This window comes from Cyprinodon tularosa, unplaced genomic scaffold (genome assembly GCF_016077235.1).
Source record: "Cyprinodon tularosa strain WSP-4 unplaced genomic scaffold, ASM1607723v1 ctg19, whole genome shotgun sequence".
NCBI lineage: Eukaryota > Metazoa > Chordata > Actinopteri > Cyprinodontiformes > Cyprinodontidae > Cyprinodon > Cyprinodon tularosa.
This window is the reverse complement of record NW_024038678.1, coordinates 2,663,780-2,685,536: the sequence shown is the minus strand read 5'-3', so window position 1 is coordinate 2,685,536 and position 21,757 is coordinate 2,663,780. Positions and strand designations below refer to the sequence as shown.

General features: G+C 38.1%; 2 protein-coding genes across 6 annotated transcripts; one reads left to right on the top strand and one right to left on the bottom strand.

Annotated features, from left to right (window-relative positions):
* The first annotated feature begins 1,169 nt into the window (after positions 1-1,169).
* On the top strand, positions 1,170-12,458 carry zgc:158263 (ceramide kinase family protein). Its single transcript, XM_038283014.1, has 13 exons — positions 1,170-1,558; positions 4,073-4,168; positions 4,329-4,466; positions 4,555-4,683; positions 6,511-6,574; positions 6,682-6,827; positions 6,902-6,976; positions 7,054-7,206; positions 7,486-7,591; positions 10,364-10,467; positions 10,879-11,075; positions 11,166-11,476; positions 11,612-12,458. Exons 1-13 carry the CDS (start codon positions 1,423-1,425, stop codon positions 11,724-11,726), a joined length of 1,770 nt encoding a protein of 589 aa, XP_038138942.1. The 5' UTR covers positions 1,170-1,422; the 3' UTR covers positions 11,727-12,458.
* LOC119782180 (glucose-6-phosphate 1-dehydrogenase-like) lies at positions 12,451-21,534 on the bottom strand. 5 transcript variants are annotated; one of them, XM_038283016.1, is made up of 14 exons: positions 21,356-21,532; positions 20,967-21,004; positions 20,743-20,851; positions 19,139-19,356; positions 18,912-19,070; positions 18,014-18,139; positions 17,846-17,939; positions 17,050-17,236; positions 16,738-16,973; positions 16,089-16,165; positions 15,274-15,366; positions 15,086-15,151; positions 14,476-14,643; positions 12,451-12,724 (listed from the first exon to the last, which is right to left on the bottom strand). In XM_038283016.1, the coding sequence occupies exons 1-14, from the start codon at positions 21,512-21,514 to the stop codon at positions 12,712-12,714; spliced, it is 1,743 nt and encodes a 580-aa protein (XP_038138944.1). In that variant the 5' UTR covers positions 21,515-21,532; the 3' UTR covers positions 12,451-12,711. The 5 variants fall into 5 exon arrangements, with proteins under 5 accessions (XP_038138944.1, XP_038138948.1, XP_038138946.1 ...); XM_038283017.1 differs by lacking the exon at positions 12,451-12,724 and adding an exon at positions 13,750-13,765; XM_038283020.1 differs by lacking the exon at positions 14,476-14,643 and having other exon boundaries at positions 21,356-21,530.
* Positions 21,535-21,757: the final 223 nt, after the last annotated feature.

Here is a 21,757-nt window from a genome sequence, read left to right as displayed (position 1 = left end):
TGAGATGGGTCATTTTAGTTGCCTCAATACATTTTATCGTATGCCTCTCAAAATAATAAAGAATGAGACAAAGTCAACTTACTTTCTGTAACCTATTTAGATTGTTCATAACCTTATTTACATTAAATTTCATTAAAGTAGTTACAAAATGCAAGTAATACATCCTTAATAGCTTAAAAAAGAAAATGTTTTTAAACATATTGTATTATATTTAATAGAAGCTACCCCTTTACGATTAGATGCATCATATCAAGTGGAGATGCTGTTACAGAGCCCTGGAAAGAAGACTGTTGCAGCTTATTAGTTTCAAAGTATTTGAAAATTAGCCAATCTACTATGGAAATAAGTCTAAATAGTGGACTTAAAAAAGCAGCATATAAGTCTGAACCTTCTTGCTGCAAGGCAGCAGTGCTATCCACTGCACCACTGAGCAGCCCACTCTGAAACAGTTTATTAACGCCTAAATTAACTTAAAATGCCGAAATCTGCTGGCAAAACATGTTCACTTTTATTATCCTGGTGCCTGCAGTTTGGATTACGTACATGAAAAACACCTACCAAACCACAAAAAGGCAGCCGGGTCAGTGGCAGCTGTTGGGATGGGGAATCCTACTGACAGCACATCTTCGGTATGTGGGGGTCTGAGCGTCTCTGACAGCGAAAAAAACACTCTGACACTCTGCTGCACCTCTCTCAAATTGTAGGTGACCGCAGACACTACCGCAGTCAGGAGGCCCGGTTGTTTTTGTTTCTATGACCGAATTGCAGAAAACAACTCGTGAGGCTGGACCAGCTAGAAGAGCGAAATGGGCTAGAAAGCCGGTACCCTTTTTCCACTTTGATCCCCTCTATTTTTCGCCGTCATGTCCCTCTGTTGTTGGACAAACTCGCCCCCACTTCCTCACCGCCTCGGCTGTATCTAAGACCACTCTTCAATACTGGGCATAAATAAAAAATTTCTGCGTCAAGCTCACTGCGACACACTGCTGCAGGAGTATAACCAGCCCTTTAGAGGGAAAAAATGGCAAGGGTGGCTAATGGTAGGTCCCTGGTCCCCCATCTAGCTCCGCCCCTGTCCATATAAAGAGACACAGTCTCTCAGGTAAACTATCATCCAATCAGCTGCTTTATGCAAATTGCAGCTACAGGTGCCACAAGGGGAGGGACTAGAGATAAGGTCTACATAACACATCTTTAACGCTGGAGCGGCAGCGACTAAAATGTTACACGCTTAACGTGTAATCCAGAGGAAAATGATAATTATTCCAGCCCATATCTGTAACACCAGAGAGAGGAAAACCATCGGCTGGATTCCTGACTGACTGAATCCAGATTATTGTTTGTTTTCTGTTGTTTCCAAGCGATGTGAAAGTTATGGAGGTAAACTGCGGTCAAAGTGTTGTTTGGATCCATTTCGGGTGAATGAGAGCGCAGATGGAGAACGACCTGAGGCTGGAGTCAAGTTTATGGGTCGGGAATAAGAGATACGTGGCTGTCCTGACAGGCTGGCATCTCAAATGGACCGAGGCTGACAAGAAGAACCGCGATAAGAAAGCAGGTGAGGGATCCTGCAGCTCCTCTCCAGGCCACACTAACCTACACTCTACAGCCACTGTTAGAAATAGAATAACAGGACTATATGTGACATTTTAAAGGAACAATTTATAAAAAATTATACTTAATCACTAGTCGTGCAAAACTACTTAAGGTTTCATGACGGAATGAATAACAAAAGCAGTTTTAAGCGTGCAGACAGGGAGTGTTTTAATTAAGTCTTGCAGAACAGAAGAAGAACTAGTTAAACAGCACCAACATGTTATCAAACAAGTTTACTGCAAACAGGCTGGAAACACACACACACACCTCCTGACACATTACCTCAGCTTAATACAGGCTTTATTGCTACTCAGTATATCTATCCCTCATTAGTAGCAGATTTTGAACCCACTAATGAACATACAGTGCTTCTAAAAGTAATGCATTTCAATAGTTATTTGTGAAATAGTGATTTTAGTTACTAAAAGTAAAAATCTGTTTAAACCAACCTGGCCAAAAGAGTAGAAAAAGTTTTCTGTTTAAATCATGGAATAAATAGGATGAACCTATTTTTGGTTTCAAATTTCTCTTGTTTATTGAGGGACTGATCTCTGCGACCTGCAGACTCTATAATCTGCTGAAACAGAACCTGCATGACAATATCAGAGATAGCAAAAAAAAAAAAAAATGCACATCAACACATCATGCCCCCATCTGAAAAGATTACTGACACCATTGTACTGCAAACGGGTACAAAGCCATTTTTTAAAAGCTTCCAGAGTAGGTCAAAAACAGTTTTCCACATTTAGTGAAAATGTGGCACATGTCTTCATTGTTTTAAAATCATATTGCTTGGCCTGTATGCTTAAAAACCACTTAAATAAAATCTGTTTAAGGACATGAAGATCTAAAACAGCAAAATATAGCTTTCTACCCCAAGGATGTTCAGGAAAAAGTTATATGACAGTTTAGATCTATCAACATGGAAAGGGATTTACAAAAATACTTTTGAAGCTTTAGGACTTCAGATAATCCTAACATTTTTTCCATTTGTTCTAATTGATGGGAAAACAACAACAGCATTGGAACTTCTATAGAACTGCAGACCCCAGGGCTTCAGCTAAGGTCAGTTTTTATATTTTATCAAAAGGAGAGAGAATGGGCAAAAATCATTTCCATGAAAGAGATAGGTTTTTTGCATTTAAGCCAAGATCTGTTGCAAAACCTGTTTTATGATCTTGAAAATTCTCAAATGTCAGGAGACTCTTCTTTAGACCAAAGAGGTCAGTGTCCTGCTACATCCACTTTAAAATCAAACACATTTCAAAAGCAGAACATCATTCCTGCAGTCCTATAAGATGGGTAATATGATGGTTTGCAGATACTTTGCCTCTTACTTGTGCTTGAGACGCTGTGACTTGATCTTTAACGCTTTTGTGGTCAAAATCCTTCCCATTTGGCTGAATTACAGCAACTCCATAAAGAAGATTGTGACAAAATCCCTTCAGAGCATGTAGGGAGCTCTTTAAAAGTTTGCCCAACGATTTTAAATAGCTGTCGTTAAGTTTAGGGGTAATTGTTTTATCCTTTTGATACATTAGATAATATTTGGAAAACATATTTCTTTTATTATAATCTCAGTTTATGTATGATTTTACAATTATTGAGATGACAGACTGTCAGAATAATTTAAAGTGATCTAAACATGGATGCAAATGTTTCCAGTAGAAGTGGCTTCTGAGGTAAAAGAAGGATAAATTATCAAAATAAAATGTCACCTCAACAAGCAGTAGTATATTTCATGTGTCGAAATCAATGGCCTGTTGATTTATCATTAACAGCTAGATTGAATTACACTGACATCACCTGTTTTATTTATTTATTTTTGTAGGTGTATTGGTCTGACGACACACACTGCAGGCCTTTTAAACAAACAAAGGCTCAATTCTAATCATGTTTATCTAGCATATACCAGGAAGCCAGCAAGGCCAGTAGAAGTTCTATGAAAATGAGGTGGCTCAACAGAATCGGCTTTCATTTCAATCACACTGTGTTTTTTTGTTTTTTTTTTTGTTTGTAACAATATAGTCAAATCAGGTAAATGTCATTGCCATGGGCTTATATAATTAAATGGAAAACATACATGTTGCTCTACACTGCAAAAACAATCCAGAAATAAGTAAAATGTTTTTAGATTAAGTGTATTTAGCCTTAATTTGAGCAGGCAAATAAGATTATTTGCCAATGGAATTAGTTGTTTTACTCTTAAAATATGATCATTAGATAATATGCACTTGAAATAAGACAATGCAGTTGTTTTTTTCTTATTTTAAATCTAGTCTTGTTCCATCGGCAAAGTGTCTCACTAACCTTCTAAATAAAAAAAAAAATGCACTTATTTTAAGAAAAAATTACTTATTTAGATTTCAATGTTTTACACTGTACATTTTACCTGTGCTTTAACTTTTAAAAAGCAAAAAAATGACTCCGTTAGTTTTGATAAAGGTTTAGATTTTTGATTGCACCCATGTTAAAGTTTCAGTTCCTGTGGCCGAGGTGGTGGGAGTGGAGGAGGGCCGGGTGGAGATCCTGCCTCACAAGTCTGTGGAAGATACAGACAGAGACTTCACAGGTATGTTTGCTTTGGTAAAATAATCATTGCACAACCAGTTTAACACCAACATGCAGCTTTATTACCAAATCTATTATCACTGCCTGCTGCAACAGTGGCCAGTTAGGGTAGCTGAGGATGTGGTGGTAAAACATCTATTTACTAATCTTTCTGTTTGCAGTTTTCTATGTGAAGCGCAGCAGCAGTAGGAGTTCTTCTGGGCTGCTGTGGAGATTGGGCCGGACTCAGTTCACGTGTCCCAGTCGGGTCCTCAGAGATCAGTGGACAAGACACATTCGGACAGCCCTCAAAACTCACAGTAAGAAGATATCTTTTTATAACTTTCTTTGGTTTTTGTTTAATCTCAGCTTTGCAGCCACTAGTAATATTGTGAATGCATGTTTCAGGTCCCCTGCGTCCACACAGGCTGATGGTGTTTATCAACCCCTTTGGAGGAAAGAAAAAAGGAAGACAGATCTACCACTCACTGGTTGCCCCACTGTTTGAGCTGGCTGGCATCAGCTCACATGTAATAGGTAAGCTCTGAACTGTTATAAAGTATTCATATCTTTCAACATTTTTATACTTAAGCCACAAAGTTCAGTTTTATTGGGATTTTATATGAGGGACAAACGCAAATTGATACAACCCGAGTAGATGGATAGTTTTCAAAATGTTCTAGAAATACATCAATATAAAATAAAAACGATTGCTTGTATTTGTATTCACACCCATGTAATTTAATGCCTCTAAAGTAAACTAAAAGATATATAACATATAATTCTAGCTCTGTTTAAATGCAACTGTTTTGCCAGGGGGTGACAAGAATCTATTTTTAATTAAATTTAAAGGGCAATTCATATTCCACAATAGCAGACACATTTTTGTTTTACGTAAAGGCAAACTGCGTAATTTTTAGCCACTAGAGGCACTATACCTGTAACTGCCCATATTTTACTTCTACTAAACATAGAAAGTAATAACAAGATATACGAGTCTAATAATAAAGTTGAGAGAAAAAAAATTGGTTTTACATCCGGCTTCTTCTTTCAGCCTGCGGCCTCTAAAAACTCCTTTCCAACTCCTTTTTTTTCCTTGCACACGATCCCTCCCACTTTTTCTCTTTTTAGCCTCCTCAGAAGGTTTAAAATTTTTCCTTGCCTCAGCCATGACCAGTAGTCTAGCAGGGGGAAAAATAGTGGAGCAAAAGCTTTAGCTTCATCAGGATATAGGAGCCTGTGGCCGTAAAGCGATACATTCTTCTACGTCACATGACCTGCCCAACAACCGTGCGTCTTCTCCCAACTTATTTAGGTGGAGTTTCAAGAGGGGAGCCCCGCTAGTAGCATCGATAGTGACAAGCACTATATATTGGCCTAAGGAATCTTTTAAAATAACTCGTATGCCTCAACTTTTTAGGTCACAAAGTCAGCGGTGTGCCTCTAATGTTGCAAGAACAGGAACAGAGTTCCTTCTGGCTAAGACATTTCAAACTTCACAACAACTCAGGTGCAGAACTGTTGGGAAATCCTAATAGGTCACTACCTTTTCAGCATTTGTAAATAATGGTTGTCGAACAATGTCCAAGAAAGAAGATCAGCCTATAAGGTGTGTGAAGAAAACATGGCAAGATCTCCCTATCCCGAAATAAAATCTGTAAAATGCTGCAAAAGATCTGAGAACTTCAGAAATCTTACAAAATGCTGTTAAGTCCATCATTAAGAAATGAAAAGAGCCAGGCAGAACAGCTTATGCATTGTCTTTTATGTAATTAATCAGAGAATATGCTCAGATTATTAAAATAAAGCAAGAAAATGTCCCATTGCTATTGGTTTTGTCATCAATCATGAAGGATACTCTGGTAAACCATGGAGGAAGAGATGAAATTTTAACTTCTCTGTCACTCCTAAGAACCCATCCCCTATATCGACACAGACTGGTGGAGAAAATATGCTGTGGAGATGGGATATGGAGAAATATTAAATTGGGATCATTCCAGGTTAATTTTGGAAGAAAACATTGGTTCACATATTGGTGCCTGTGCCCCAGATGGATGTTCAATTCCAGCTTATTCGCCAGCAATGTGTGGTTTTGTGAGATTTACTACAAAAGTGCTTTGAGCAGAAGAGCCACATAATTTATTATTGAACTGATTTTAATATTAGTTTGTTTTTTACTGTATAATTTTGCATAACTTTGTGGTGGCCTAATACATAAACTCCAAAAGAAATACCTATACATTTGGCCTTTTAATTTAACAAAAAACTGTATTGTTTTTTAATCATTCTGATCTGACATGTAGCCTCTGTTTGACCCATTTAGCTTTTAACTTGCATGTTGTTGTTTTTTTCCTTCACTTGTAGTGACTGAACGGGCCAACCAGGCCAGAGACCACCTGCTTAAGAAAGACCTGACAGGCTTTGATGGGTGAGTGCTGTCAGCATTGTGAGGTAAATGCTGTGGTAAGATAGTGCTGAAAAGGCTGCAGTCTGGTTCCCTCACAATACAGAAAGGATTGTGTTTGCTTTTGACAGTGTGGTGTGTGTGGGCGGCGACGGCATGTTCAGTGAATTGCTCCATGGAGTCATTGGAAGAACACAGCAGGAGGCAGGCCTTTGTGAGAACGATCCTGCGGTCACTCTGCAGCAATGTCCTCTCCACATTGGCATCATCCCGGCAGGTAATTGTTAGAAAGTGTTCATCCATACATTGGAGTGTGAAAACTACATTTTCATTCATTGTCTTTTAATATAGGCTCCACAGACTGTGTTTGCTACGCCACAGTGGGAGTGATCGACCCTGTTACCTCAGCTTTACACATCGTCATTGGTGAGAAAAAGTTTCCGTAAAACAAATCTTTGTTCTTTCAATTTAAACTCAGTGTATATCCTTCTGCAAACCTGCAGGAGACTCTCAGCCTTTGGACGTGTGTTCGGTCCATTATGGCCCTGGTCAGGTGAAATACTCTGTATCTCTGGTGGGCTATGGCTTCTATGGTGATGTCCTAGCTGAGAGCGAAAAACACCGCTGGATGGGACCCTTCAGATATGACTACTCAGGTCTGACACAGATCCAATGTAAAACAATTGCGTGCCAGAAAAAAAAGAATAAATATATATATATATATATATATATATATATATATATATATATATATATATATATATATATATATACACCGTATATATTTTATACTCTTAATTAAGCTGATTGCTGCAATCTGACCACAACTTCCCTTATGTCAGATTATATGCAACAGAACCCCTATGTACTCTCTGTGTGTCATGCTTTCTTCTGCTGAACATTTCTATCCAATTCATGTGATCTGTTTTGTTTAGGTGCAGTGGTGTTTCTGAGTAACAGAAGCTACAGGGGCACCGTCCAGTATTTGCCAGCAGACCCACTGATGTCCAGCCCGAGAGATAAAACCCGCTGCTTGTCCGGGTAAAATGTCAACCATTGATAGATTATTACACAAACAACTGTGTGCAAAAATGTTGAAGATGAAAGAACAAAGGAAAGTTCATTTTTTAAGGGTTTGACAACATGCAATGTTGAAGCAGTACATGGCTGTGGTTGTTGACACCATGATTAACACCATGATTAGTTAGGCAGAAAGACATAATTATGTTTTGGTACAGTTAAATTAAAAACTACTGCAAAAAGAGAAATTCCAAATCTAATAAATGATCATTACTTTGCTGAATTTAGGCAGGTTTTTGGATGTGAAACAATTTAGATTTTTGATCAATCGCTTCATATACAGGAAAAAAACAAAGCTGCAATAACCTGGTTGCATAAATGGACTACGGCTGCTTTTTGTTATATATAATTCTTTTTTAATTTGATAATTTGGTTTCCTTAGGTAAAGCCATTATTTGTAGAGATGTTACAAAGGATCAAAATGATCAATTATTATAATTATCATTATCAATGTATCGTTCAGGAGAATGAGATAAGATGGATGATACTATTAAGTAATCAAAAGTTAGAAGAAATGTGTGACAAAAATAACAAAATCTTGAAGTTTTTTTAAAACAGATTGAAAGAAAAACCACCAAAAGCAAAATTCAGAGAAAAGGCTTTTCTCAATATGTCTGACCTGAGGAGTTACCAAAGGAAGTCTCCACTAAAAAACTCCCAGAATCTCATGTGAAATGTCTAATGGTCTAATAAAACTGGAGCCATGTTTCTAAAATCTAAATCTCTGGCAAATAATGCATTACCCAACAAACACCTCACCCAGAGTGAAGCGTGGTGGTGGAGGCATTGTTCTCGGTGGTTACTTTTGTTCAAATCGAATTTAGAACTTAAAAAATATGGTTGTTTATAGTCAAAGGTAATGGTCAGTGTCAACCCAAAACCTCTAGTTATGTTTCTGGGAGTGAATACGAAGAGGCATTTTATTTCTCAGTAAGTAGAAGCATGTGTGCAAATAAAAAAAACGTTTGAACACCTTGGACTTCAAAATGGCTTAGGAAAAGAACTGGGATGCCTGAGACTAAATGTTTAAAATATCAGCCAGTGTTCAAAATTTGCCCACAGTTATGAAGCCAGCACTTTGAAATTTTCCTCCTAACAGTTCACTGTGTTTAAATTTTTCATAATTTTTGTTACTCTGCAAAGCATGGCATTTTAACCAGGGTTTATATATATTTTGCATATCACTTTATCTTCCCTTCAGCCTTTAATGTGTCCTAATCTACGTTATCTGAGGCAAAGGATGGTGATGATTTTCTGTAACCCTAAACCCCTTTAATAAGAAAAGAAAAAAAAAACATGCATGTAGGCTGTGTGGGAGAAAATGCTCAAGGGCAAAGCTTGGGACACTGGAACCGCTACCACCTGCAGCGGGGTGTTGGGTGTATCTTAAGGAGGATGACAGCAGGAACTTGATCTATATGAAAGGTGAAACTCAACCTGGTGTTAGGAGTGTGCGCCTCAGTCTTTGTTTAAGCACGCTACCTCTGGCTGACAGCAACTGTTTTAGGACCGTTTTATGAGTAGGCATTAGAATTTAGGAGCTCTTTAAAACTCTGGGCCGGATCTATCAAAGGTTTGCGTGTATTAAAACGTGAGCTATTTCACTGCGCACGCTAAAAAATGTACAAACTGATCTATCAACAGCGTGCTAAAAACATTTGGTCTTTAAAACGTGCTAAATAGCGCCTCTGATCCATTTAGTACTTTTTCTGCAATGAATATGCAATATGGGGCGTTTACACGCTAAAGTGCGTCTTGTGGGAGGAGAACATGTAAATATATTAATTTAGCACTCGCAAAGTGATCTATCAAACCTGAACGCAATTTTGCTAACGGTATCTGACTCTATATTTAACACGTTTCAAAAGAAGGTGCAAATGGTCTGTATGCGTAATTGCGCACACATGGCAGCGGTTATTGTCGCAAGAAGGAGACATGGAAATAAAGCAAGGAGACGCATTGTTTCACTCCGTGTGAATATTTTTGCAATGAACGAGGAAACGATCATCAAAACATATCGTTTATCCAGCATTGCCATTTTGGAGCTGTTGGGGGAACTCCGAATGGATCTGGAGCCAGCCAGCAGGAGGACCCACGCAATACCAGATATCACAAAACTCCTTGCAACATTGCACTTTTTTGCATCTGGGTCATTCCAGCGTACGGTTGGAGCGTGAGCTGGGATCTCCCAATCTCGTTTTTTCAGAAGTTCTGTCCGACGGGGTCGGGGTTCTCCCCCTGCGCCTGTGGAGCAACGTGCCAAATGCTGCGGGGATCTCATCCACAGTCACAGGCCAATACAAAACACCTGTTTTTTTTTGTGTTTTTTTTTTACTGCAGCACATACCACCTTAGGGAATAAAGGTTGCCAATTTATATATATATATATATATATATATATATATATATATATATATATATATATATATATATATATTTACTTATTTATTTTTTTTGTTGGGGGTCACTGTAAGATTTAAATTTCTTAATGCACTAGTTTGTACAGACTACAAACTACTTTGCCGCAAACCACAAAACGCGCAAAACCATCATTTAAATAGGGCGTCTCCAACAGTTTTGCACCTTCCACCAGTTACGCAATCGCTCTTGTTAAATCACCCGCAAACCATGGTTCAGCCCCTCGCGCAAAATTCCAGTTTGCGAGCGCAAATTACTGCACGCAAAATTGGATCTTGATAAATCCGGCCCTCTGTGTGTTGTGTGTGTTTTTAGGTGTGGTGTTTGCTCCAAAAGCACAGAGAAACTTTTCACAAACTCCTCGGATGAAGGCTCTCTGTACAGCTCCTACTCTGGGCCGTTCAGTAATGAATCAGAAGGTAAAAACAAAATTATTTTTATACAATTAAGGCCCAGAAAAGTCAATATAAAACGTAAGTTTATTGTCCTGTCCTTGTTATTCTTATGATAATTAAATTTACCATAAAGGCTTGTCATTCTGGATATAATTGATCCATATAATGGGTTTTCTTTAGTGATGGATTTGGTTAAATAGATCTACTTTTCAATTTTTAGATCTTAATCATAGATTAACAGTTAATAAGTGTACTAAACCAAATATGTATTAACTTTCCTTACTTATGGTCATATTTTTGCAGCGTGTCATAAATAGACATTAAACAGTACTCTTTAAGTGTTTTATTTTATTTATTCTTTGCTGATGACCATGCAGGGTAAGTGCAAGAATGGAATTTAAAACTAGAACCTGGCCTGTCTGTTTCTTTCTTTAGATGATTGGGTGAGTGTGGACGGCAGGTTTAAATGCGTGTCTCTAACATGCATGTCCAGCTCATGCGCCAAAAGTCCTCTGGGACTCTCTCCCTCTGCCCACCTGGCTGATGGAACAGGAGATCTTATCCTAGTATGGGACACTAACCCTCTGGGCTTCCTCACCTATCTCTACAGACACACAACCTCTCAGGACCAGGTATGGGTTCCTTATTTTGAAAAAAGAGGCTAAATAGACATTAAAAAGGTTGCAATGACGCTTTGTTTTCTGTTTTCACCTGTCTCCTAGTTTGACCTGCCGTTTGTGGAGGTTCATCGTGTGAAGGCCGTGCGTTTCTCCCTGGCGAGCGAAGGAGAGGAGGCAGAGGACAACAGCGGTCTAAATGTTGGGATGGATGGAGAAGATGGAGGATATAATGGAAGTACAAGCAGAGCTGGATCGAAGCAAAACCTGGCAACAAGACCGGAGGGACAGACTAAGACAAACAAGGATAAAACACTAAACCCCTTCATGTGTGGCCTGTGCTGCAGAAAAGCTCCTACTGCGTCAGTCTGGAACTGCGACGGAGAAATTCTGCCTTTTCCTAAAATCTTCTGCAAGTAAGTGAACATCATGTTGCCTCTTGCTGAGCCTGTCACGTCTTTGATAGTCTTTCATTTACAGTGCACTCAAACACAGATAGGCATCCTGTGACTCATAATCAGCTTTGTCTTTTACTATGCTGCCTTTCTCAGGATTCATGGCCAGTTGGTGCGTCTGTATGCCAGGGGCATCGAAGACGGGGCCTCCTTAAAAGACTGCGCTGAGGAGAGGCTGGAGTGCAACAGAACGTGTAGCCTACCCAGATGAAGTCTGACAATCCATATAAAATATATCAGATGGGTGTTCAAGCGTTTGTAGAATTGATGAAACTGCAGCAAGTCCTGCAGTTTCATTGCCAAGGAGGTCCTCAAGTTACAGTGTACAATAACCACTAAAATGATTTAAATATAAATGGTAAAGAGACCATTTATTAATATTTAACAGATTATTTAATGTTATATGCATCTAAACTATTTATAAAAGGTAAATATTAATCCCACTCATGTCAGGGTGCAACATGGCAGGGCAAGTTAAAATAAAAATAAAGGCTAGGTTCAGATCTTAAGTCCACTGATGTTAGGGCTAAACTAACATGGCAGGGCAATATGACCCATTTACCTTTCATAAATGGCTTAAAATCATTTTATAAAATAAATAAAATATTAACCATTAATAAATTGTCTCTTTAACATTTATTATGATTGTTATTGTAAAGTGCAACCTTTCCTCGTATTTCAGGCACTTTAATTTCTACTTTTCCACTGTAATATTAAGGAAAGGACTATTTATATCTAAAACCTTATACATGTTTGTGCTGGTTTATTTTCCATTTCTATGTGCTAATAATGGAGACTGTTGTTCCTTTTAAAAAAGTGTATCCGTTACTGTCCACGTCATGTTTGCTGCTTCTAGTCTGTTATGGTTTTTGTCTTCTTTAAGAGAATTTAGGCATGTTGACTGAGGCTGCAAGATATATGAAATTAAAAACATGTATTTTAACATTTCTTTATTAGTGTGAATCAAAACAGCAACAGATTCAGATCATAAAGGAGATAGATGAGTTTCTTACTAGACTACACATTGACTCATCAACTAACCAAACAGCTACAATTTTACTACTGTAGTAAACCAAGCGCAGTAGACTTGCTTATTTGAACACATGTCCACCGATATTGTTCTTCCCACAACTTTCTGAATCCCAGGAAAGATCCCTGTAGGTTCTGATCTGTGCAGGCGTGTACAGTAGTTCCATTTAGGGTACACAGCTGGTAGAGAGAAAAAAAACAAGATCATTCAACTGTGGGCAGTAGATCCAAATGTCTTACAGATATAGTTATATGCAATGAACTTTCCAACATTGTAGGCACATATATTTGTTTATTGTATTCAGATTTTGTAAGCAACACAAAATAGTCTAAAGCTCTGAAGCAGAAATTAAATAGGTATGTTTTTTCTTTTTCAATTCCTATTTAAAAATAGAAATATTTAAAGTGTGGCATACACCCCTCTTTACTCTGACAATTGGCCTTTGTCTCCGAAACGAAAAACAAACATGTCGAGCTTCAAACATTTTAGAGGGTACTCTACAGTTTGTTGTTTCATAGCTGAAAGAGTATGGCACATCGACAAAACAGCCAAGATAATTTCTTCACCAAAAAATAAAAATCAGGCAGAACATTAAGAAGAGAAGCAAACGGGGGATCCCGGTAGCTCTGAAGGAGCTGCAGAGATATATAGCTCAGGTAGCAGAATTAATTAGCATTTACCAGATTTCTTGACAAAAACATTTGTGCAAAACATTCTGACAGTTTGTTTGCCATATACCATGCAGGGAACATAGTCAATGTGGTGCTCTGGTCAAAAGAGATCACCTATTTGTTTCCTTAAATGAAAGGTGGCGAAAAATATGTTCAGAGACAAACCTGAAAAAATAATCCCCAACCATACAATATTGCTGTAGTGGCAGCATCATGCAGTGGGAAAGCTTTTCTTCTGAGTAGACATTTAGGTTTGTCAGAGTTTCAAAGGTGATAATTGGTACTAAATATGCGTTTTTATAAAGTAAATCTATAAGATGCTGCAAACTTCAGAATATTTTGTTGGAGGTTCCCTTACCTGCTGGGCTGAGGTGGTAAAAATATAACTAGAGCTATAAGTTCATGTTTAAGCTCGAAGCACCTTTTTAGAATGGTCAAGTCAAAGTCCAGACCAAAATCCCTTTTAGATGCTGTGTTAAGAATTCTTCAGAGTTCTTTATCTAACCTGTCCAAGTGTTATTAGGGAAAAGGATGGCCACCATTTTCAGTCTGTAGATGTGGAGGTGGAAAAAAGATTGTTAAAGCTTTACAGCAGTTATTGCATCAAAAGGTAGTTTTGGAGTGTGGTATCTCAACGGGGATTCATGCACTTCTCCCCACATCTAAATTATACACAATTTTGTAGTTTTTTGGTTACAAAATCAACTGAGAAAAATTCTAGAGGGTCAGGATTAGGTCTAGGCAATTAATTACATTTGCAATATAATCGCAAAGCAAAATGCAATTTTCAAAATGTGGAGACACTCAATATTCATCATAATACATCTATAGTAAATAGAAAAATGTCTCACTCTAGCCCTTTAGGTGAGATCAATATGGATAAAGTGGGTTTGCCACCACCCAGAAGGGGGGAGAGATACAGCTAGCACACAGATCCATGCATGCAAATCGAATTTAGCACTTTTTCAAACAAAGTTTACAGTAAAGTCCAGCAACAATTGACTCTAGACAAGCAAGCTTTTAATGCCATGAAAAAAACTTAAATCCTGTAGAAAAGCATTTAGATGATTTTGGTTGGTGTAAAGGAAAATCAGAATAAAATCACAATATTGGTTTAAAATAATTGCAGTTTTCATTTTTAGTCAAATCATGCAGCCATATTCTGGATATTTAAGCTGTTGTTTAAAAGAAACAGGACAGGTCATACTTTGTTACAGGTTAAAATATTATTCCATTTGATTAAGCTTAGATACACTTACCAACAAGTTGTTTGTAGAAATGACAAATGTTTGTCCATGTGGACGGTTATTGGGAGAGGCGCCATCTCCCAGACTAACCAGTCCAACAAGTCCTCCTGGTATACTGTATCAGCTAGGTGGTGTGGCTTTACGTAAATCACAAGTTGCATCATTGCATTTTGGTGATTACTGTAAATACAGCTTTGTCAGTAGCAGAGAAGCAGCTTTAAATTACCTTGTTCTAAAGAATGAATACATTATCCACATTCTTTAGCCCCTATACTTTACCAAGCTGCAGTTTGTCCTCCTTTTAGCCTTATAGGATCTGATTTCAGTGCAAACTGATACATTCTTTTTCATTTTTACACAAAAGGGTGAAACGACTGAGGTGAAAATCTCAGATGAACAGAGCACGTGAAATCATACTGTTATATTGTGTTACTTCTACATTAGCTAATGTTTGATTGGGGACAAAACACTGTGCTTTTATGAGTACATGCAGACAAAATTAAACTGGAACAGAGATGGCTGCAGACAACTTTATTCTTTGTAAACATACAAAAGGTTTTAGTGAATTTGTGCATGCAATTAACACAAAGTGGAGCATCAGCTTGTGTGGGGATGCACCCACTTGTATGTTCCTTCGTAACGGAAGCCCACCCTCTGCATAAGCTCGTCTGATTCACTTGGACCACGACTATAGACACAAGGAAAAAGACAGAGGAGGAAGAATAGAAATGTTTAAAAATAACAATGGTATCTTTAATTTTTCATTCTGTTGTATACTTCCTGTTATATAATTAAAACAAGAGAGTTTACCTCCCATAAGTGTAAGGAATGGGATACTTCTTTACATCCTCCATTTGTCGGAGAAGTGGTGTAAAGATCCTCCATGCTTCTCGTAACTCGTCACTGAATGAAGAGTAGGGTATTTTATATTTAAACCAATTAAAAGAAAAAAAACATACACCAAACTAACAGATGACAGATTCAGACTTTGTGTTGTTTATGTTGTTTATGTTTTTTTTAATTTAAGAGCTTAATAAGGTGCAATCTGGGCATGTAACAGCCACATGTCTGCATGTAAGTTAATTAAGAAAATAGAAAAAAATATGCATCCCATTTAACAAACCACTATATCGGTCCCCTTTAAAGCAGCTGTTATTTTTCCTCTGATCGTGCTGAATAACTACTTTCTATCATACATATTTTCCCTGTGGAAGGAGATTAACACATGAGCAATGAAAAAAACTTGTTCACATGTGGCTAATCCAAAAGAACCTCTATGTAAGGGGAAGGATATAGCATCTGACTTTAAGAAATAAAACCTTAATAGTCCCAGGTCATTGTTTCCCATCTATTTCTATACACACAAAAAAAAAAAAAACTTAGTTGAGTTATAACATACTCCACAGTGACAGAGCATACCCCCTTCAACTAAATTCCCAATTTATACTTATTCACAAATTTTAACATGATTGATCCATGCCACTGTTCCTCTTTCCAGATTACCGTAGTTCAATCTGCAGCTCATCTATATGGTGTTTTTAGGTCAATTTGGCTCATTTTCCAAACATGATTAAAACCCAATGTGCACTGTTACTTATAAAAGTACAATAGATGATGCTACAAACCTGCGGACAAAGTGCATCTGATTTCCACAGAAGACATCCAGAATCAGTCTTTCATAAGCATCAGGCAGTTTAACATTCTGCAAAAACATTTTAACCACATGTATGCTTACGTCATCATTAACCAAGAAAAGATTAGACAATTATTTTGGAAACTTCAATAACATTGCTCTATATTAAAATACAGCTCAAATTCCATTTTACAAAATAAGAGGTTTAAATACAATGTTTTTACTTCTTTACTTGACCGATGCAAAGTAGCAGAAATGCAAAACAACAAGGTAATAAAAGACAATCTAAACAAATATTTCATAGAAAACAGACATTTTTTAAAGGGAATTTAGCAAAATATACATATAAAAAATCAAATGAACAACAACCTTTTTTTTAATGTTTTCTTTTAGTAAGTAACTTTTATTTTTTTGTTTTAAAAAATATTAATTTTATGCTCAACCTGTTTTTATAAAAATTGATTTAAGCTGTGGTCAGAGGTTTCACAGCCTTCATATTTGTGCATTATTTAATCTTATGAAGTCATTATTATTTGTCCATAGGGAGACCTAATTATGATTTGTGTTAAAGCTAAATGAAAACTGTATTTTAGGCTTAACAATTGGAGCAGAATTATAGATAAAAGGGAACCTGCTAATACCTTGTATCTGCTCTTATAAGTGAGGTCCAGCTCAGTCTCTTCTGGGCTGAAGAAAACTCCAGGTCTCTTGGTCATCATCTTTAGGTAAATAGCCTCGTCAGGCTGAACCCGGACCACCAACTCATTCCTCTGACAACGTTCAGCAAAGATGTTTCCCGGGACATCTGTGAACTGCAGGCGCACCTCCGCTTTCAGCTCATTCAGGGCTTTACCACAGCGCAGAATGAAAGGAACCCCTAAAGGAATAATTGGTAAATTAAAACATGGAAGCTGCAGAAAAAAGGAAACAGAGAAAGAGAAGCAAGGCCTCACCATCCCATCTTTCATTCCGGACATAGAGCACTGCAGTTGCAAACGTTGGTGTGCTGGAGCCTTCTGGTACTGTGGGATCATCGAGATACCCAAGCTTGGAGTCTCCCTCCCCGTTTGGATCTCCAACATACTGACCAAGCACCACATCTGACACATCTGGAGCAGCTATGCGTTTCAGTACCTTCACCTGTAGCCCAATAAAACACATCAGAATTGGAAAGACACAATAATGCCATCACTGCCAAGGACAAGGGCAGACTGCAGTGTGTCATCCGGTCTGCAGAGAAGGCGATTGGCTGTAATCTTCCATCTCTCCAGCATCTGTAAGCCTCCAGGACTCTGAGGCGTGCAGGGAAGATTGTTTCTGATTCCTCACACCCCAGCCACAAACTATTTTAGACACTTCCCTCTGGTAGGAGGCTGCGGCCCATCAGGACCAAAACCTCACGCCATAAGAACATTTTCTTCCCATCCGCTACCAGCCTTGTTAACAAGGCCCAGAGAGCCCAGTGACTGTCACTGCCTCTCTCCCTCCCCCATTCAGAACCTAGAAGCTAGTAGCATCTCCAGACCTTCTTCGTTACATCAACGCACAGTCTATTGTGTATATGTTATATAGTACTATAGTAATATATATTTTATATAGTATATTGTATGTTTTATATTATATATGGCTATTCTGTATTCTGTATATATATCTATTTTGTCTGCACCATCAACACCAAGTAAAAGTCTTTTTATGTGCAAAGCTACTTGGCAACAAACTGGATTCTGATTATGAAGATGATGCGCATACCTTCTCATTCCTCACATCGTCTGGGCTGATGGATGCAGGTTTTTCCATGGCAATCAAACAGAGCATCTGAAGCAGGTGGTTCTGCATGACATCTCTTTACAAAAAAATGTCATCAGTCAGAGGAGAACTCATGTGAAATGGGGATCCATTGTATAAGGATTTCTTCACCTAATTATCCCGAAGTCATTAAAATATCCTCCTCGGCCCTGAGTTCCATAAGGATCCTTGAAAGTGAGAACGACGCAGGCCACACTGTTCCTGTTCCATATGGGTCCAAAAATGCGATTTCCAAACCTACAAGGAAGTGAAGTAATGCATTCTAAAAAACATTTTTTAAATTAAAGGGTTTCACTTTTACAAGAAGATGCATTTAAAGTAACTTTTCAGATTACAGCTCTGATAGTCAAATTTTACACCTTTTTCTTTTTTTACACTAATTCAAGTACAACTGACCGAACACTGAAAAACACAGTATGGGTTTGAAATTCTTGAGTTCACACAGTAAAAGGTAACATTTTTAATCGATGATCAACAAGCCAAGGATTACCAATCCAACAAACTTGACTCTTTGTGATCTCCAGATGACTGGAGTTCGTTTTGACCATATGAGATGTTTGACTAGATTTACCTTTAGCACCACAAAATCTGCATGACACAAAAAGGGCATCATGCACCTTTTGAAAATGTTTGCTGTGATTTATGGAGTAATAAACAGCAGCAATCTTTCTTAGCTTTTAGAATAATGTGAAAGATCAAGTGAGCTTTTTCTCTACATCTAAAAGTAAAAACAAAAAAGGTAATAAACATAAAGCAAATCATTTTAAGCCTGATAAATGAAAATAAATGTGATTAGCTGCTTTGGCCCGAATACAACGTCCTCAGAAATGTGCAAAATGTAAAAAGGGTGTTTGGGTAGGCAGATTTTACCCTGACCATGTAACATTTTTGCAATTATTTAACCAAACACAAAGACAAAGTAAAGATCACATGCTCAGTGGTTGGCAAACTGATTTTACAGGAAATGTGTGCTGGAAGCTTTAAGAGATACAACTGTCTTGCCTGTTACCTGAGAACCATGAGGTTTTGGACCATCTCTTTTCCCAGGTAGTGATCTATGCGGTAGATCTGGTCTTCTTTGAACAGGGAAGACAGGTGGGCTGATAGCTCCTGGGAGTTCTGCAGGTCACGACCGAATGGCTTCTCAAAGATCACCCTGTTCCAACCTCTGCCATGAACAAAGCAGATTAGAACAAACAGAACCACTATCTCTCATACCTAAAAGAGGTTACTGACTTGCAACTCATGCAGTGGTTTCTGATGTTTGTGCTGACATGGTGGTAAACAGTGGGGGGCAGTGCCAGGTAGAAGAGCCGGTTGGCATTTTCTCCTCCAGGCAGAGATAACAGGTGACTGTTGAGTTGTTGGAAGCAGCTGCCATCATCATACTGACCACTCAGATAGGAGTTCCTTTGGAAGAAGGCTGATAAACTATCAAGTTCTTCATCTGCAACCTGAGGAGGAAACTCGGTACAGTCATCCCAAAAAAAAAAACTGTCAAAGCAATAACTTCCAAAAGCATTCCTTACTCCAGAGTCTTTTTCACACTTTGTTACATTGCAACTACAAACTTTACTTAATTTGATCAGGATTTTATGTGATAAAACAAATTAGTTAATATTTGATCATTTCTTTTCCAACTATCAAGCCTTCCCCCGTTTCCATGCAGCATCAGAAGTTGGCTGATACACGTCTTCAGCATGAGAAGTTAGGTACATCCTGGACATATCAGGCACAGGATAAAATGGAGACACACAGGACAGACAGCTATGCCCAAAAACCTCCATCCCTGAAGGCAATTTAAAGTGGCTGTTTGAGCAAAAATGCCTGTTTTTGATCGTAAGAGAATGCCAAAGAGAATCTACACATGAAAAGACAAGCTACATGCAGAAAGGCCTGAAACAGAACCTTGGCTCTTCTTACTGCAGCAACAGTGCTACAAAATGCAAAAAGACAAGCTACATGCAAAAAGGCCTGAAAGAAAACCTTGGCAACCTTAAGTCTCGCCCCAAATGGGTACCTAGACTTTCATCAATACTTTGATGAGGCCATTTGAACACATTTGCATGCTTTGATTTAATTTATTTCATTTGATGCTGCAAGGCTAACATATGCCTCTGTATTTAATCTGTTGCCACATGTAACAGATTGTCCTGTGTAGTTTAATAGATACGCTGATACCCATTATCCATTATCCTAAGAAATACTCTGATAGATACTCAAGATACTCTGTTTCATTGTGAAGATGGCTTGTTCAGGGTTAATTTTTGGTCTCATCTAACAAGAGCACTTTCTTTTGCATTGCCATATTTGATACTTGAGCGAAACTGGAAACGGGTTTTCTACTGTTCCATAAGGGGTAAATTTGTGAAGGATATGACCAAGTTATGCAATGCAGCTAAGGATTTATGTGTAGTTACCCGATGGCTCCTTCTCTGAATCAGCTTCTTCTTACAGTACCTGTCGGCTTGGGTTATCGGTTTGCATTTGTGCCATAGGGTTTACATTTTTAAGCTAGTTTCTCAGTGGCCTGTGAGATATTAAAACCAACGTTTCTCATTATTTTCTCCCTGACCTGTCTGCACAGTATTCTTATTTAACAGCTGTACATATGCACAGATTGAATTGTTCAAATGGGCCCTATATAAGTATCGGTATATAAGACTTGAAAAGGAGTGACTACACATGCATGCCACACTTTTCTGATTTTTTTTTTTTTTTAAACTTCACATTTATTTCTTCAAACTGCTGCTTTGTGTTGGTATGTCACATAAATACCAGGATTGACAGACAAGGCACTGTAATATTCTCTTAGAGCCCAGACATGAGTGACTAAATACCTTCATGTATGGCAGACATGCTGCCTTAATGTTCTCCATGGTCAGTTTAGACCGGGCAAAACCCACAATATGGATATCTTCTGGGAGCAGGCCATCTCTGAATAAGCACCTAAACAACAAGCAGCAATGTGGAACATTTTGTCCAAAGGTCAAACTCTTCAGGGTAAATGGCTTTCAAGAGTGTAGCAAGTCAGTTAATAAGTGAGCTGTAGGTTTTCACTCACCACAATGTTGGATAGATTTTCTTTTTAGCGAGATCTCCCTGTGTAAACAGTACAAACAGTAGCTTTTTCAGGGGGTCACAAAACAATGAGTCCAAAGTAGATATTGGATCTGAATATAGTGGAAGTGGAGGACGGAGAGAGGTGTTTGAGTCGTAAAAACAATTCATTGGTTAATAGTTTAGGCAGAGGTTTTATTGATATAAGAGAAGTCAAAACTATATTTTTTTCTTCTTTATCTGTTAACTGATGAATATCTATTGCACAATGTAATTATCTTCAAATATTGGGCACCATCATTATAGAACATTTACAATTTGGTTCAGAACCCAAAAAGATCTGTTTAAAGTAAACATGTCAATGGTTATAAGTTGCTGTCATATCTTACTCACAGATGCTCCCAGGATGATAAATAGGTGTGCGCTGGAATAACTCCACTCCTTGTCTCCATATAGCTCCTTTCTGAGCTGTCCGAACACCTCAGTACGAGTTAAGGGCTCCATACTTCTTCTCTGAGCAAACTGCTGTCCCAACAGTGACCCTCCAGGCATGCCACAGGCTGGAATGCTGAGCTTTATATTTTTACTATGACCCTGAAGAAAATCTTAACTCTGTGCTGCCACCTATTGTTGAAATGAAAAACACCCCTTTTAAGTAGTGTGTTTTTATTTACCAAGTTTATTTTAGAAAAGATCCTGTCTTCCCTGCAAATGTTTAATTTGAGGGAATATATGTGCTCCTTTCAATTACATGTGGCAATCTTGCAGACCCCCTCTAAACTCACATTGCAGGTT